This window comes from Cuculus canorus, chromosome 27 (genome assembly GCF_017976375.1).
Source record: "Cuculus canorus isolate bCucCan1 chromosome 27, bCucCan1.pri, whole genome shotgun sequence".
Taxonomy (NCBI): domain Eukaryota; kingdom Metazoa; phylum Chordata; class Aves; order Cuculiformes; family Cuculidae; genus Cuculus; species Cuculus canorus.
In genome coordinates, this window is record NC_071427.1 from 6,793,487 (window position 1) to 6,811,337 (window position 17,851).

At 51.9% G+C, this 17,851-nt stretch overlaps 2 protein-coding genes across 2 annotated transcripts in view; both read right to left on the minus strand.

Moving 5' to 3' along the window:
* EFNA2 (ephrin A2) overlaps positions 1-8,854 on the minus strand; it is a 78,671-nt gene extending 69,817 nt beyond the window's left edge. Inside the window, exon 1 of the mRNA XM_054050418.1 lies at positions 8,711-8,854. Coding sequence (XP_053906393.1) covers positions 8,711-8,772 — 62 coding nt within the window. The 5' untranslated portion in view covers positions 8,773-8,854. The remainder of the gene's footprint in view (positions 1-8,710) is intronic.
* A 1,964-nt stretch (positions 8,855-10,818) lies between these two features.
* Positions 10,819-16,266, minus strand: FAM174C (family with sequence similarity 174 member C). Its single transcript, XM_054050190.1, has 3 exons — positions 15,804-16,266; positions 15,158-15,319; positions 10,819-14,669 (listed from the first exon to the last, which is right to left on the minus strand). Exons 1-3 carry the CDS (start codon positions 16,115-16,117, stop codon positions 14,666-14,668), a joined length of 480 nt encoding a protein of 159 aa, XP_053906165.1. The 5' UTR covers positions 16,118-16,266; the 3' UTR covers positions 10,819-14,665.
* Positions 16,267-17,851: the final 1,585 nt, after the last annotated feature.

Below are 17,851 nucleotides of genomic sequence, written 5' to 3' on the forward strand. Positions count from 1 at the left end.
GATGCGAGGGCTGGAGAACCACCTGTACAAGGACAGGCTGGGAGAGATGGGGTTTTTCAGCCTGGAGAAGAGAAGGCTGTGGGGAGAACTTAGAGCAGCTTCCAGTAGGGAAAGGGGCTCTGGGAAAGCTGGGGAGCTCTTGGTCAGGGAGGGCAGGGAGAGGATGAAGGGGAAAGGTTTTCAGCTGAAAGAGGGGAGACTGAGATGAGATCTTAGGCAAAAATGTTTTGCTGTGAGGGTGGGGGGGCCCTGGCCCAGGTTGCCCAGAGCAGTGGTGGCTGCCCCATCCCTGGAGGGGTTCCGGGCCAGGTTGGATGGGGCTTGGAGCCCCTGATCCAGTGGGAGGTGTCCCTGCCCATGGCAGCGTGTGGAACTGGATGGGCTTTGAGGTCCCTTCCAAGCCAAACCTTTCCATGATTCTAGGACTCCCTGGGGACCAAAGCAGAGCCATGGCCCGTGCCTCATCCTAGCAGCCCAGGGACCCCCTTTTCCCCTCGCAAAGTACCCTTTGGGTGCAGGACAGAGCCCAGGAAGGGCTGGTTGACGGTGAGTGAAGCCCAGCCCTTCCCTGGAAGGGCAGCAGAAGCCTGGTGGGGAGCCCCTCAGTGCCCATCTGCCTTCAGAGCAGCGAGGACTGGGTATGTGAAGAGAGAGAAAGGGAAAAGGTGCCTTCTCCCTCCTTCTGCCTCTCCTCACAGTCTATTTTCTTCTCATTTTCCATCACCCTCCTTTCCCTCACATGCTCTTTCCGCTCTAGAGCATTCTGTGCTTTGCTGGGGCATTAAGAGGCAGCATCTCAAACTGTTTAGTGAAGCATTAAAGGGGCATGAAAACACTCACATTGCATCTGAGCGCTGAAAGCCCTGAAGCATCCTCAGGAAAAAAAAAAAAGCAACCTACCAATTCCGTAAAATAAGACATTTCTGTGCACAGCAAACCTGCTCTCAGTGCCAGACAACATCCATATCGCAGCTATCGCCCATTTCCAGCCTGTTTCACAGCTCCCAATGTCGATCCCTCCCCGTTCCCAGCTGGGTCACTCGGGAGTGTTTGGGCCATTAGTGGCAGCAGCTGCCATCTGCCATGATCCAAGCTTCCCAGGAAAGAACTCGTGCCCAATACCAGCGATTCGCATGATTTTATACATGGTAAAATCATCACAGCTTGAGCACACAAAAAGGAACTGGCTCCTTGCTTTCCCTCCCTATCAAAACCAATACCATCCTGCAAGCAGGCACTAAGAAGGGATTTGCCCTCCTTGCCCAGTTTTACCAGCTCTGCAGGGTCCAGTGAAGGGTTCAGAAGAACCCAACTCATGCAAAGCAGAGCGTGAGTGCCCACTTTGCCCCGTCCTACATGCCAGGCTCCGAATGCAGGCTCAGACCTGTTGGCAGCTCCAGTGCAGGAGCTGAAAAAGAGCCCAAAACTCAGCCAGCATCCAACTGCTCCGTGGGCAGGGAGAGGGGCTGCCTGGACGGCTGCTCCATGCAAAGCCCTCAGCTCGGCTAAGGTTTTTATTTTCCCTCCACCTTTAATCTTCTAAGCACGGTGCAGATGCCCGTGACCCTCCTGTTCTCTCTGTCCCAACAACTCAACATGGGATTATGCAGGTGCCACCGCCATCGAGCTGTGCTCCTGCCATAAAGGGCAAGGAAGCAGAAAGGGTGGGTTGGCTTCACGTAGCAAACTGGCAGAACAGGAACAAAAGGTTCTGGGGCTTTCTCTGGTGGATCCCTGCCCATTCCCAAGCTCAGGAATCAACTCCAGGAGCCTCGGCTCCCCACTACAGAACCCATTCCTCCTGCAGACGTGGTGATGGCAGTTGGACTGCACGACATTATAGGTCATAGAATCATCAAACGGTTTGAGTTGGAAGGGACCTTAAAGATCATCTAATTCCAATGCCCCTGCCATGGTTGCCCCGTCCAACCTGGCCTTGTACATCTCCAGGGATGGGGCAGAATTTCCTCCTAACGTCCACATCTAAATCTCCCCCTCTCCAATTCAGTTGGTCCCTCCCAAATATTCCATGCTATATCCCCATGCAGTCTCCCAAATAGAGCATCTCTACAACCACAGAGCTTCGAAACAAGAAAGCAGAGAAGCTGGAAAGCAACCCCTAGGGAAGCACCATTCCCCAGGGAAGGCAGCTGGGAGTCACACAGTGCCGCACGCTGAGCAGAACTGAGCGTATGTGCCCTGGCCGAGGCATGCCGACGCAGGCAGAAGTGTCAGCATAGTCTGGTTGGCTCTCTCAGTTCCGCGAGGTGTCGGTGGGATGCTCTGTGCTGGCTGTCTCTGGGGATCCCAGCTCCGAACAGCATGAAGGAGCCACCAGCATCGTCTGCTCTAAAGACAGTTCTGGGAGCCCTGCCTGCGCGAGTGCTCGATTGCCTCTCCCATTTAAGAGAAATGTCTAGTGCTGCTCTGAGATCTATTTCCCCCCTCCCTCCTTCCCATGGATTTGCATCTTTCTTTTGGGCAGCACAGAAAGGGCTCTGTTCAGGTCTCCCCCTCCTTCTCCGGCAATTGTTATGTTAAAATCCCCAGGACATGTTTCTGCAAAGAATTAAAAGGGGGCGAGGAAGAGATTGTTTTTGTCAGTGTCTCACTAAGTCTCTGACCTTGAGCGTGAATAGAAAACAAGAAAAAAGGGACTTTATGCTAATATCACTTGCTAAACACAAGGGGGAAAAATAATAACGGCAAATGAAGATTATGAATGCAAATTAACTTAATAAAGAGACAGGGTCTGTGCAGGAGTCTTGTTTTGCTCTTGTCGAGACGACTTGCATTGTCTGGTTGTGCTGCACCCCAGGTCTAATCATTACAAATTATATCAGGATAGGGAAAGAAAAGAACAGGAAAGGTTTAATTCTCTAATTATGACATTGTTCGGTTCCCCTTCTCACGGCTGTTGCTTTCAAGAGGCCTCTCACATCGGCCCTTCGCTCAAAACTCACCTCCCTCAAGTTAACTTCCAGCCATTTACTATCAGAAATCAGCCCATCGCCACACAGATCCTGCTGTGTCAGAGTCAGATCACAGGCTCGGAATCCCTGTCCTGCATCTGGGGGATGCAGGTACAAGCGACAGCACCAGTGTGACATCCCAGAGCCCTCTCTCCTCCACAACCAAAGCTCCAGCAGGAGGAAACCATCCCTCAGGCTGGGTTTGGGAGCTGCAGGACCACCCTGCTCTCCAGCCAGCCCCTTCGGCAAGGCTCTGCCTTGTGCGTGTTGGGATTTTTCCTCCCCTTTTCCATTCTCTCCTCAGCCCTTTCAGCCGAGGCTGCCACGCTAAGGCATGGGGACCAGCTCTCAGCATCTGTGCGCAGAGCAGCCAGCATAACAAAGCCCTGATCCTGGCAGGAATCTCAGGCACTATCATAACACCATCATAATAGCTTTAAAGCAGCGACAGCCCTGACAAAGAACGCAGTCATGCCAGCCTTGTCCGCATTCAGATCAAGAGCAGCAGCGGGAACCCGCTGGCTTCTTTTGAGTGGGTATTTGTTTACATGCAGGGAAGTTGCAATGGAAATGGTTGGGGCTGGTCCTCAGCGTGGCATTTCCAAGGCTGTGCGAGTCTAACTGCCTATTTAGACTCTCTAAATGCACCTTAGCCAGGGGTAAAACACCTGTAGACAAAGCTCTGCTCTAAAAACCTGAGCTTGGACACACAAGCATGAAGAAAGGTCATCACCTGGCTGGAAAATGCTGAAACCCAGGTCCACAGGAAAAGTTGATCCCATTGCTGCTATTGGCTGTAAAATCACCCTTCCAGGACAATGTTTGGGGCCCCAAGGGTGCTGCCCGCTGGGAGAGCAGGAATGGTTTGCTTGCTTGCTTGCTTCCCTCCTTCCAAGGAATAACAAGGTCAGTTCTATTTAAATGAGCCCCACGCTGGCCTGGGGGATGAAATCAGGTCTCAATTCAGTGTAAAACCCATGCCGTGCTCACTACAAATCCCACTGGGCTCACTGAAGCCCAAGCAGAGTTGATTTCTGAACCACCAGGGCTACCAGCACCCTGTTCCCTCCCAGCCCTGCTTCCCTCTGCAACCCAGTACATCCTCACTCCAGAAAACACCAGGGTGGTTCCCACTGCCCCATGCTCTTCTTTCAGGCCGCCTGCAGGCTCAGGGCTGGCTCTGCCCACAGGATTTGCTTTTAAACTCAGCCTAAACAGGCTAAAGAATTCATGACATGTTCAAACGAGAGCAAAACCTCCAAAACCCAATGACCCAGGGAGCAGGGACCCCGCCAAGGTCTGAAAACCATTCCTCCCGCTCCAGGTCACACTTCTCCATCGATGCCACGGCAGTGCAAGCCCTGGCTGGTGTTATCTCCATCCCACAAACACCCCCTCCCCTCCTTCCCTCCCCTTTCAAACAACATCCACAAGAGAGTTTAGACTGGGAACACAGCTCTTTAATCTCCAGCAAGCCTTTGACAACCTGTCTCATCCTGGCTTTTAGCTGCGTGAGAGCTGTTCGCTAATGGAGCATTAACCTTGGAGAGCTTCTGCAATTACTCCAACACTAATTCTGACAGTTTTTGGTGTATCTGTTTGTTCTTTTGACAGGCAAAAGGAATTTCTTTTTAAAAGCTGTTTGATACATTTGAGACCTTCTGTCCACGCTTCCCTTTTTTTACTGCTCGAGATGGGAAGGTGGGAGAGAACGAGCAGAGGGAGAGATGCTCTCTTCCTGCAAACGCGTCGGTGTAGGCACAAGCCAAGCAATTTCCCCCCCTTTTCCAAAGCCCTCCCACCCCTGCTTTAAGTCACAGAAGCGTTTGGTCTCTCCTGACCTCATTAGGGTAATTAGTAAACCTTTTGAAGCTGGGAGAATGGCTCTGAGCTGTGGGAAAGTGAGGAGAGCAAAGAGCCTCTAAAAGAAAAGTGTGGATGCAGAAAGGGGGAGGAAAACATCTCCAGCCGCCCAAGAGGTGACCTGCAAAAACGGAGGGGAAGGGAAGGCGAGCAGCACGCTGGCAGCTTGGCTCCCCTGGAAATCGCCTTAAATTGCCTCTTTTAAGAAGATGGAGATTCAAGTCCTGGTTATCCCATAAGGCGCTGCGAGCAGCTGAAGAGCTGGGAAGGAAAATGGTGGTGGGGCAGGCACGGACTGAGAAACAAGGATCTGGCTTTGGTTCTCTGATCTGCCACTGCTTTCCTTTGCCAGATGAGTTGTCACTGTGCCTTAATCCTTCCTTCGTTCAATAAAAGGTTCCCTACACATAATTTCCTACGTCAAAAACATATGCCTCAGAGGGAAAGGGCCATCTCGGACCGCATGCCTGCACGCCCCCCCACAAAACCACCCTCAGTGGAAATGAAGTTCATGAACTTCAACCAGAGTCCTCCACCTGGGTCAGAGCTAATCCCAAGCAGAACTTCAGGCTGGGCAGAGAAAGGGTTGGGAGCAGCCCTGAAGAGGACAACTTGGGGTGCTGGGGAGGAGAAGCTCAACATGAGCTGGCAACATGCGCCCACAGTCCAGAAATCAACTGTGCCCTGGGCTGCATCCAAAGCAGTGTGGCCAGCAGGGCCAGGGAGGAGCCTGGAGAAGAGGAGGCTGTGGGGAGACCTTAGAGGAGCTTCCAGTCCTGATAGGAGCTCCAGGAAAGCTGGGGAGGGGCTCTTGATCAGGGAGGGCAGGGAGAGGACGAGAGGAACAGTTTTCAGCTGCAAGACTGGAGATTGAGAGAAGATCTTAGGAAGAAATGTCTTCCTGTGGGGGTGGGGAGGCCCTGGCCCAGGGTGCCCAGAGCAGTGGGGGCTGCCCCATCCCTGAAGGGGTTCCAGGCCAGGTTAGATGGGCTTGGAGCCCCTGATCCAGTGGGGGGGTGTCCCTGCCCATGGCAGGGGGTGGAACTGGATGGGCTTTGAGGTGCCTTCCAGCCCAAACTATTCCTTGATTCTATGAAGTGGAGCATAACGAACACATCAATGTGAAGTCCAATAAGGCAACGGGGATGTTCACGCTGGCTTCAGATGGAAGAATACAGTTAGTTGGGTTTGAACACCACACTCATTAAAATGGCCAGAGCCACCAGTTAATGCCTGCATGCACATGCGTGAAAGGAATGGGAACCCTCATTAAGGACACATAGACCTCCTTCCTCTAATAAACACAGAAAACGTTTTCAGTGCCCCCATCCAAGCCAGTCAAGAAGCCCAAATGATGACTGTAGAGAAGCAAAAGTTATAACGTGGATAAAAACCTCCACTTTTAAAAGAAAAAAGCAGTAACTCAAACCTGTGCTACATATCACAAAGGGCAGAAACCTAAAACCTCTCTGCATTCTTTAGAAAGACGAGTTTGATGTGAGAGAAAAGTAGATTAAAATAACACCGGCAAAAAGAGAAAGATCAGAATATACTCTGAGACTAGAGGATTGGAGTCAATGCATCCCCAGGCCCCGCTGTGCTGTCAGCTGCACGCAACGACCACCACACGGACAGGGCTCTGCTCATCCTTCCTGAGATTCCCAAGTGTATCATCAAATCGTGGAATGGTTTGAGTTGGAAGGGACCCAAAAGCTCATCCAGTCCCACCCCCTGCCATGGTCAGGGACACCTCCCACGGGATCAGGGGCTCCAAGCCCCATCCAACCTGGCCTGGAACACCCCAGGGATGGGGCAGCCACCACAGTGAAACATTTCTCTCTAAGATCTCATCTCAATCTCCCCTACAGGCAGGGTCTCACCAGAGTGGAGCAGAGGGGCAGAATCCCCTCCCTTACCCTGCTGGCCACACTCCCAGATCCACAGTGATCCCAAAGCCCTTGGACACACTTCCACTGACTTGCTCCCAACATCCCTATTTTCTAGCAGTTTCATCTCACAGAAGCTTTGAAGCTGCAGTCTCTCAACAGGTATCCTTGGATGCGGGCTTTCGCTCGCGTCTCTGATCTGGCAACGCAAAGAAGAAAACAGTGAAGTGGAACATCCGAGATGTTCATCTCAAATTTAATTTTAGGGCCATCTCTTCCCTTCCACGCATGCGGTCACGCATTAGCATGCACAACGAGTACAGCAGCTCCTTTAATGTTTACTCATCCTTAGATTGCAAAAATTGTTGTGTGAATTCCTTCTTCAATTAACTCTAGTACTCGGAAAAAAAAATATTGTTCCGTCGCCAGTACATTTATGATCATTTCGTTCCCTTTCTACTTTTATTCCCCAGTGTCACTTGAAAAGCAAACGCTTCTCCAGCCTCCCCTGCAAAGCCCCCTTTAAAAAGGTTTAAAACAAAAACAACTGGCTTTTCTAAAGGAAAGGCTTTTGCGGCTCAAGTGCCACTTCCAGTCACCTTTCCATCATGTAAGGGAAGAAAATAAAGATCAGACAGAGGATTTAGACAAAAAGGCAACTAAGTAAAGCTAATTTTTTATACAGAAGGATCCTGCGAGTTGTGCAGAAGGGCTTTGTTGAGCAGAACAGAGGAGACATCAGAGGCACCTCACCAGCAGGTTTGCAATATTCCCAGCCACCTTCCTGAGCGTCTCCACCACAAACAGCGCAACATGAACGCCGAGCGGCTCCAGCACCGGCGGATCACGGCGGGATCCAGGCTACCATCTTGTCCGCAGTGTTGGGCCAGGAAACCAGCCCAGCTGCTCCCTGCAAAGAGCCTTGAGCAACGCCGAAAGAGGTAACAAAACTGGGCGCTGCTAGAATGGTGGAAGTTCTGTCCATGATGCTCAGCGAGCATGTTCAAAATAAAGGGAACAAAATGCTTGCAACTTCAACCACAGCCACCTCGGCATCCTCATCCATCCAGGGGCGCCTAGTTCTGCCCACACCACAGCCCCATGTCCCACCCCAGTGGCTTCAAACATAGGCTGCAAACCACCCCTGGAGAAGATTCTTCCTCTTCCCCTCAGTTCACAAAGCTGAACAGTAAAATGCAGGTGTCCGGTGTGAGGGCAGAAGAACAAGAGGCAGAACACGACACTTAACCCACGGCACTCTTCTTTCCACAGGTGGTGGAAAGGTGCATTCACGAGGACATCAGTGAGGGTGCTGAGTCAAGGGGTTCCTAACCCAGGGCAGGAAGAGCTGCAGACATGGATAATGCACCTGTTACAGCTGAGCTTCGCTACAGCACGAGGAATCCACCTCCTTGACAAAGGGCTCTGAAATCCATGAATGGAACATCCATCAGGGGAGGTTTAGGTTGGATATTAGGAAATGTTCTTTCACTAAAAGAGAGGTGAAACCCTGTCAGAGGCTGCCCAGGGCATGGGTGGAGTATCCATCCTTATAGAGGTACAAAACACGTGTAGAGGTGGCACTGTGGGACATGGTTTAGTAGGCACGGTGGGGTTGGGCTGGATGAGCTTGGAGACCTTTTCCAACTTTAATAGTTCTATGTTCCTTTCCCCATAGTGAAATCCTGTGTTCCTCTCCTTTTTCCTCCCCAGGTGACTGGGACCATCTGTCCTTCTACACAATGACCAGAAAACTTGCAGACTGGTGTCCACCTACCCCTGAAAGCCCCAACTCTAGAAATGAACCCTCATTAAAAAAACAGATCTGAGTAATGAGAGAGAGAAAAGTGCTCTCCTACGCCAGCAGAAAGCCGAGAGGTGGTTCCTCCCCCCACGCCTGCCGCAGAGGTTGTTTTGCACTCTATGGAGCGCGGCAGCGAGGTCCAACACTGCAGCAGCAAACAGGCTAGTGACATCAAAAGAGCTTACCAGCACTCAGCAAACGGCCCCGCGGTTCCCATTTCGAGGAAGGAAATTTGCATCCAAAGCATCAAGAGCACTTTAACTCGAGGTTAAAATAAATTCAGAGCAGATCCACACCGCCAGCTCATGTTTGTGATTGGAATCCCAGTCAGAGCTTCTCCCCAGCTGGAGACCTCGGTGGAGGTGAGAGGTTTGGCTTCTCCACAGAACAGAGAAAAAACAGGGGCAGGAAAAATGGTGTGGAGGGCAACAAATGTGCAGCAAATCCAGCATGCACAGGCCATGGTCATTAGCACTAATTGGGGCTACCAGCCCTCCGAGCCTGAAAATGAACAAGCGCTTGGTTTGCAGCCCATTGCCACTCCAAAGGGTGAGAAGCAGGATGCTGCCCTGCCCCTGCTGCTGAGCACTCCTCGTTAGCTCATTAAGCATAACAGTTAATTGAGCACCCCAGGTGTGCAGTGAAGGCAGGGTCAGGGGTTCACACGTCTGTGCATGGCTGTGCTTCTCAGTGGCACACGGACTGGGAAACACGACTGGGAGAAGAAGGGTGTGAACTCTAAGCTGGGCTTTAGTCCTGCTGGTGTTTCTGGAAGGCTTGGACCAGCCCAAAATAATGCTGGGCTCTGCACAGACAAGCTTCTCCGTGCAGCAGCGAGCTCCTAGGGAACCTACAGTTTAATTCAATCAAATTAAGGAATCTTAACATCTTGTCTGGCCCAGAATCATAAAAAGCTCTCGTGAACAAGTACTGACAGGGCTGGGTTAAATCTGGCTGAGACAGAGCCAGGGGTGAGAGCAGCACTGGCAGCTGGGAGAAACCTTCTCCAGGCAAACAGGTTCCCCAAAACCTCCTGCTCCCCACACAGAAGCCAAGATGCAGTCCTTGGGAAGGCACTTCCCCCTCATTCCCAGGCAGCTGCTTAAGGCAAGATTTGCCTTTTTAAGGCACTGGGATTGATTTTCAGCTTCACCAGGTGTTGCCAGTGCCCATCCACCAGCATGTTCGGTCTGCGAGTGCCATCTACAGGGTTCCCCCCGGCTCGCCAAAGCCTCTCCCACCCAGCTTCTCTCTGCACAAAGCCCCTAACAGCAACAAGGTTCAAACATGGAGCAAACATGGCTGTGCCATTGTCCACGGTGAGCGCAACGGCCACCGCCCCGTGGGCAGCACACGAGAGGCACGGGAACAGGATGAGGGGGAACGGGTTTCAGTTGAAGGAGGGGAGATTGAGATGAAAATTTAGGAAGAAATGTTTTCCTGTGAGGAAACCTGGCTTGAGGTTTCTTCAGTGCCTCTCTTTGTGAGGTGTTGGCAACACGGATTGCCCTTGGCTTTGTTCAGGCTTCAATTCTTTGCCCTGGAGAGTCAAGACATCTGCACTCAGGGCCAGCCTTTCCTGCCCAACTCCCAGATAAGCAAACTAACTTGGCTCCTCTCTTGCAGAAAGGATAGGATCACCCTTGCAGGGATTTTCAGAGTCATAGAATGGTTTGGGTTGGAAGGGACCTTAAAAGTCATCCAATTCCAGTCCCTCTGCCATGGGCAGGGACACCTCCCACTGGATCCACTTGCCCCAAGCCCCATCCAACCTGGCCTTAAACACCCCCGGGGATGGGGCAGCCACCACTGCTCTGGGCAACCTGGGCCAGCCCCCCCCCATCCTCACAGCAAAACATTTCTCCCCAAGATCTCATCTCAATCTCCCCTCTTTCAGCTGAAAACCATTCCCCTCGTCCCATCCCTGCCCTCCCTGATCAAGAGCCCCTCCCCAGCTTCCCTGGAGCCCCTTTGCTTAACAAGAAAAGGAGAGTGTGTGTGAGAACAGGAAGGGAAACTTTTAAAAATCTAAACAAACCCCACAATGATGGGTGAAAGTGAGGAGCCAGTAATGAAGTGAGATAAAAATCTGTGTGCCAGCACACAAGAGTTGGTGATGTAACTCTACTGACAGGCAGAGAGCAAGGCAACACTCAGCCAGGGCTGTCACACAGAGAAGGTTCCCTAAAAGCCACATCCCATCGGCTCTGCAGTCAGGCAGCCACAGTCAGGCAGCCCTGTGGAGCAGCCCGGAATGCCGGCAGCCAAGCACTCTGCCAGGGAGGAATCGGGTGGAACAGAATGCTTTATTTCATTTGTTTCAAGATACAAGGAAGGGGGGAGGCTGTAAACGAAAGTAAAACAATCGATCAACACAAGCCTGGTTGCTACTTAAAAATAAACCACCGATTGAAGCAGGAGGGTGAAAGATGAGCTCCTCCATTCCGAGAGTGCAGATAACACTGTGCATTCCAGGGCTGTTTTATTGACATCTTGGCAGTCTGCTCAGACCGCAGGCCCCATCACCCAGCACTTCGACGATGATGATGCCGTTGCAGTCCCGTGTACCAATGAAACAAAACAGAAGCATGTTATTAATGATAAAGAGTTGATGCACATATCACTCTCCGTCAATCTCATTAACCTCGGCAGACAGTCCAGTCAATTCGCCCACTCATTCGATACCAACAGACGAGGATTCGACAGAGCCCTCCAGGACCAGAGAGGCAATTAGGTAAACTTTTGAAATTAGGCTTTGGCTTAAACGACGATTGGTCTGAGCGAACTCCAGCAGTAACTTGTGACACGCACAGGCTGGCAACTGTGCAGCATCATAGGGATCTGCACACTTCAATCCTGGTCTAACCACCCTGTGCCTTTCAGCAAGGATTGGCAGAAGCCCAGCACAGGCCAGCAGAACAGGGCAGCCAGAGCCCACAGAGCCTCCCACTAATACCCTGATCCCCTCTGGAGAAAGCAAAGTGCAGCAGCAGCTGGCAAGGCAGCAGCCTGCCCAGGGACAGACACACTGCTCCAAGCAGCAGGATGTGTTTGTACAAGCACAGCCCTGTACTGATGTGAGCGAGTAGCTCCCAGGCCAGCTCTGTCTCACATGCTCAGAGCACACATGCATCTGTTTATATCTGTCTATTTAAATCTACTCTGAAAAACAACTACATGTTTAACTGCTGCAGAGACACCCATCAGGCTATCAGCACAGGTATCAACTGCACATAAAGTAACAAAAACATAACTGAAGCAACTACTGAACTGCTCTTCCTATGGAAAGATAATGCAAGGCTTGAAAAACCACTGCTCTTGGCGAGACCTCCTCCTGCCCCTCAAAAGCCTGCGCTGGCCTCATGCCGCTGTGCCACCGCTGCAAGGAGAACCTGCTGCGAGAGCTCCGATTTATTCTTCCAGGAGAAAGAGGGAGCAGGAACAGCTGTGCCGAGCAATAGCTTTGTCCTCGAAGGAATCTCAGATCTGTCACCAGCATCTTTGTTTTCTCCTCTCAGAAGACGCCTTTAACAATGATTTAGAGTGGAGTGGGAATGTAATGTCTTGGCCTGTGAAGAGCAAATCCAGACTATTGACTGCTTCCAAGATGCAGGATGCTGCAGGGGAAAATGGAATTGGCCACACAGGGGTCATTGATTGCAGCTCAAAGCTATCTCCAGCCAAACCAGGATCGGAATAAAAGTGACAGCAATGCTAAGCCATGGCCCCACAATCACGTTCTTGCTCTACACAGATGAAATGGGGGGGATTCTCTAAAGCAGAGGCTTTGGAGACAGCCATCAGGACTCTGGAAATGCATACCTAGTGCATGGATCGTGATGCATACATACACCCTGCAGGCCTGCTGCTTAGTCACCATTTGCCTATGCAGAGCTGAACAAGGACCATGCTGTGTGCCCTGGCCACACTCCATCCTCCCCTGCTCCAATTCTAAACACCAGTACAGCAAAATCAAATCCTATCACAACTATTTTCATGGCAGGACTCACAGCTCGATGCTTCCTCTTTGATCAAAGCCATTAACTGTTAACATTAAAAAATTATCTGCTCCTGCAAGGGAAGGAAGCTTCAAAATTGCAAACCCCATCTGTCCAACGATGAGTACAGCCTAAAGGATGATCAAGTTAATCGCCTCCAATAAAGAAAGGCCACATCACGGAGCCAGGGCTGAAACACAGTCAGCCTTACCTGCACACAGCAAGAAACAACTCCACAGAGGGATGTAAGAGCCAGAGGAAGCTGTCAGCCTGCACGTAGCCCTGCCAGCCTGCATAGGATCAAGATAAACCACCACAAATCAAACCATCGGCTCTCTGATCACCCAAGGGGCAGCAACGGCCAGGATGAGCCATCGCCGCTATCCTCACAGAGGAGCGCAGCTAATGCTTTCATCTCCGCATCTGCTAAACAAGCAGAAAGTACCTAAGAGAGGCATGAAAGGATACAGATGATATGAAATTAGGGAACATCCAAGTGCTGCGTTCACATGACAGTGTTACTAAAAATATATATATATATCTTTAAAAATCCTTTGCAGGTGGGCAAGGCAGAGCTGCCAGCACCCAGCACCCAGGGTGACATTTCTCCAGGAAACCTCACCCACTCTGTGCCCCTCACACGGGCGAGCTTCAGGGTGGCAGCACTACCTCCTGAGGGATTTTGGAGCAGCAGCCGGACCCTGAGCTCCCACACTAAAACCATTTCTCCTTGCTGCTTGGTATGGAGATCCCTCCTGCCCTGCTCTTTCTGTTAAGTGTCAGGTTTGTCCCCTTATCTACAGAGGATTCACAGACCAGAAGAAAGCAGCCGTCACTCCAAAGACTTTCTCCATCTTCATCCAAAGGAAAGGTCAAGCTCCCTGGCCTGCAGGGAAACTCCCCTGGGTTCTCCTAACAAAGGCACTACCAGTTCAGGGTAGACTGGGACATCAGGACTCACCAGCCATAGTTCTCATGGAATAGTTTTCAACATTCAAGCAGTTTTCACCATTTTAGCAGCAAATCCACCTAACAATAGCCTTCTCACACATTCACATTTGGTCCTAACACAATGAAAACCCAAATTACACAGAAAAAACCCTGCTTGCTGACAGTGGAATAGCTTGAGTACCAGGAAATGGAACAGAACTCTGGTATCCATGCAGAAGAGATTATTCCTGAGCCAAGGCTGCCTCAGTTAGAGAATCCCAGTTCCTAGGGGCCTGAGTCCTCCTTTTCCAGCCATCGGATGCCCAGAGACAGGACACTCATCACAGTTACAGTTCTGCAACCCAAACCACAGCGCTCTGGCTCAGCGCTGAGCTCAGGTGAGCTCAGACAAAGCCAGCAGCTCAAAATTCAGAAGCCTGGCAAACATCACACCTTTCCCTGGTGAACGCAGCATTGGAGCTGGGACACTTTCTGTGTGAACACAGCGTGGGAGCTGGGCAGAACAGCCCTCACACTTGCAGCCCCATGCAGAAACACTCCTTCGGGCTTCACCTGTAAACATCTTTGCTCTGTAAATCATGTAATGACCTGTATTATCATCTGTAACTTCTGACCCTGAAACTACAACAAAACAAAAGCTTTTAACTCATTCCCAAAGCTATTCTTTGAACAAATGCAACACTATCCATGAGCTCTGCCAGCTCCTACCAGATCAGAGCTGATAAAGAACTTTCTAACAAAGTAACCTGATGCTACAAGAAGCAAGGAAGATCAGCCTGCAAAAGCAATCTGCTTGCCTGATACTTAAAAGCTGGCTTCCACAGTCAGTTGAGGGATTTGAGCACCCAGAAAATATGGATAGGGCAGCAGACGCAGCTGCAGCACTCCAGTTCAGAGCAGTGAGACTTCAAACGCTGAGCATCATCAAGAAGTCACGTTTTCCTTGGTTTCTCCCTGCGCAGGCAACAGCACCCAGTGCAGCATCATTTAGCTTGCAGCTCCACCTCTGCCCAAAAACGTGTGTGAAGAAAACAGGTTTGGCCCCCTTTCCCCTGCCCCAGCTATCGAAGGGTTTGTACTGTTAATTAAGTCATTAGAAGCAAATATCAAAAATAAAATTGAGCACTGGTAAAGCGATTCCACTGGACTTGCATCCTCTTGGTCTGTGTAGCTGGTGCTGCTGGTCCCAAATCATCTGGAAAATAGAAAACAGCCGGCATCAGCACAAGGACGTCCAACAGAATGGATCAGCCCAACCTCGCAGCGGCTGAAGCAGTGTTCCTCCTCAGCTCCAAAAACCACCTTCCTGGGAAACTGAACTCCTGGGATCCACGGAGTAAAAGCGGGAGTGGATACCCCAACAGGACAAGGAGTTTTAGCTGCGATCTGGCTCAGGAGCAATTCCTAAATGGAAAAAACAGCAGGTTTTGTTTTCCTGTTTAATGCAAGGAGATGCAGGCTGGACGCAGGCACTGGCTCTCCTGCCAAGCACGACATACAAAGCAGTGCTCCCAACACACTGTGGATGTCCCTCTCGATGGTCAGAAAATAGAGGAAAGGCAAGACAAAAACAGAGACATCACACAGATAAGTTTAATTTATGTAGATCTGGTTACAGGATCTGTCCCAAAGGAATCTCTCAGCCCCTTGCAGGGAAAAAAGAAACAAAAAAGACCCACTTACCGCCTTAGGTTCCTCGTTTCAAACACCGTGTCCTCATCACTATCGAGCGAGGCCATCTCTATGTTCTCATCGTAATTCGACAGAAGACCATACTTCTTCCGTTGAGGTTTCTTCAACCTGGAATGAGTTTTGCGCTCGTTTCTGGGTCCCTCTGACCTGGGACTGAGGGACACAGAAAGCCCACAGTGAGTGTGAGGGCACAAGACAGCAATACGGGGAAAGGGGGAGATTGGGGTGGGACACGGAGTAAGAGGGAGCATGGGAACAATGGGGGTGGACACGAGGACAAGGAGAGGACACAGGGATAAGGGGGAGCTCAGAGACAAGGGGGGACATGAAAAAAAGGGAAGCGGACGCAGAAAGGGACACAGGGAGGGGCACGGGGCAAGGAGTGGGAGGACATGGGGAGGACACGGGGACAAGGGGAAAGGACAAAGGGTGAGACACGGGGAGAAGGGAAGAACATGGGGAGGGACAAAGGGAGGAGCACGGGGCAAGTGGGGGGGACATAGAGAGGGGACACAAGGACAAGAGGGGAACACAGGGGGCAAGGGGGCAGACACACGAGAAGAAGGGGGGACACAGGGAAGGACACGAGAACAAGGGGACATGAGAACAAGGGGGTGCCCGTCCCAGCCGCACTCACCGGAACGCCCGGAGGAGGAAATAGAGCCCGGCCAGCGCGGAGAGGACGCTGAGCACGTACACCGCCCGCCGCAGCACCGGCAGCCCCGACCCCGAGGGCAGCGCCGAGCCGGGCCACGAGGCGGGCGGCGGCCCCGTCCCGTTGCCCGGTCTCGTCCCGTTCTGCGCGCTGGAGCCGGCCAGGGGCGCGGGGGAGGCGGCGCTGCCGCCGGGCAGGAGCAGCAGGGGCAGCAGGAGCAGCAGCAGCCCGAAGCGCAGCGGCCGCAGCATGTCCGGGACGGTGGGGAGGAGGGGGCGGTGCGCTCCGCGCAGCATCCGGCCGGGACGCGGGGCCCGAACGCTGGGTTCCGGGTGCCGGGGGTTCCGGGGTGCGCGGGTTCGAGGGTTCCGGTCAGCGGGGGTTCGGGGTGCGCGGGTTCCGAGGCGCAGGGGTTCCGGGGCGTGAGGGTCAATCCTTCCCTCAGGGTCACCATTGCCCCCTCATAGCAGCTGAAGCCGCCTCAGGACACCATCCTCCTCCCGCTGGAGCCCGCCCTAGTGCTGCCATTCTCTTGCAGTAACGCATCCAGGGCTGCTGTCCCGCCTCACAGCAGAATTCGCTCCCCTGGAGCCACCATTCTTCCCCAGGGCCATCTCTCTCCCCTCAGGGCTGCTGTTCCTCTCTCCCAGGACGATTCCCTCCCTCAGAGTCATCATTCCCCCTCGACAGGATGATTCTCAGAGCCACTATTTTCCCCTTGGAGCCATCGATTCTCCTCCAGGGCTACCATTTTCCCCTCAGGGCACCTATTCCCCTGCCAGGACAGGCGAACCCCGCCTGAAACACGAGCATTTCGAGCGTTCCTAACCTCCAGCTTCGTTTCTCCACAGGAGCTCGTATGGAGCACAGCCCCTCGCCGGCAATCCTTCCTCTTGAGGAAGGCCTTGGAGCCACCCAGACACGCAGGGCTCGAAGAAAAGGGCGTTCTGGCAAGAAATGGGCCAGCGTCAGAACAGGCACCCACGCTCCTTCCCAAGGATGGGACAGTGCTTTGCACTAACATAACAGCACCCAAACTAAGCCTGGTTTTTTTTTTTTTTTTTGCACCCATTAATTATTTTCGCCTGCATTTTAAGCATCGTCACCCTGTTTAGGAAGGTCTTTCAAATAATGCTTTGTATTTACAGCTTGAATTTGTTTAAAGGTCACCCAATGGCATTTTTATCAGCAAAGGTTCCTCACCCTGCCATGCTCATTTACCATACTTTGTTAACACGCAGAATCCTCACTGGTAAATCCTAGATGCAGCCCCCAAAGAGCATCAGTTGGTTTCTCTTTTTTATGCCCTGTTCACTTGGATAATTTGGAAAAGGTTAAAAAAAAATAGCTAGTTTTCAGGAAGTAAGTTTCATCACCATCCTCATTCTGCAGGAACAAACGTCCCCAGGAGGTGTTGGTGGGCAGCAGACCCTCAGGGCTCATGACTTCACTGAGGAGGCTGTGAGGTGGGTGCTGGGCTCTTCTCCCAAGTAACAAGGTATAAGACAAGAGGAAGCAGCCACAAGCTGCATCAGGGGAGGTTTAAAAGGGGTATTAGGCAAAATCCTTTTGCTCAACACGTTCTCAGGCACTGGCAGAGGCTGCCCAGGGCTGCAGGGAGTCCCCGCCCCTGGAGGGGTTCAAACAACATGCAGACATGGCACTTTGGGACACAGTTGGGTAGGCAGTGTGGGGGCTGATGGTTGGACTGGATCACCTTGGAGGTCTTCCCTAATCTTTATGATTCCGATTCTAACCCCTCTTGCTGCCTTAACATACCACAGTGCAGGCTCCTGTCCTGTACTCTTAAAAGCCACCAAAAATACACTGCCAGCCTCCAGCACTGCAAAGCCTCTTATCAAACTGCCACATTTTCAGGACATAAAATAAGTGAGACTCCATTTTCCATGAACAGAAACACGCACAAACTGCACCCAGGCACAGCAGATCTCTCTCCAGAAGGCAGTCCGCTCCCCAGAGCCCCATGTCCATGACTACCTGGACCACTAAGGCAGTGGAAATGGAAGTCA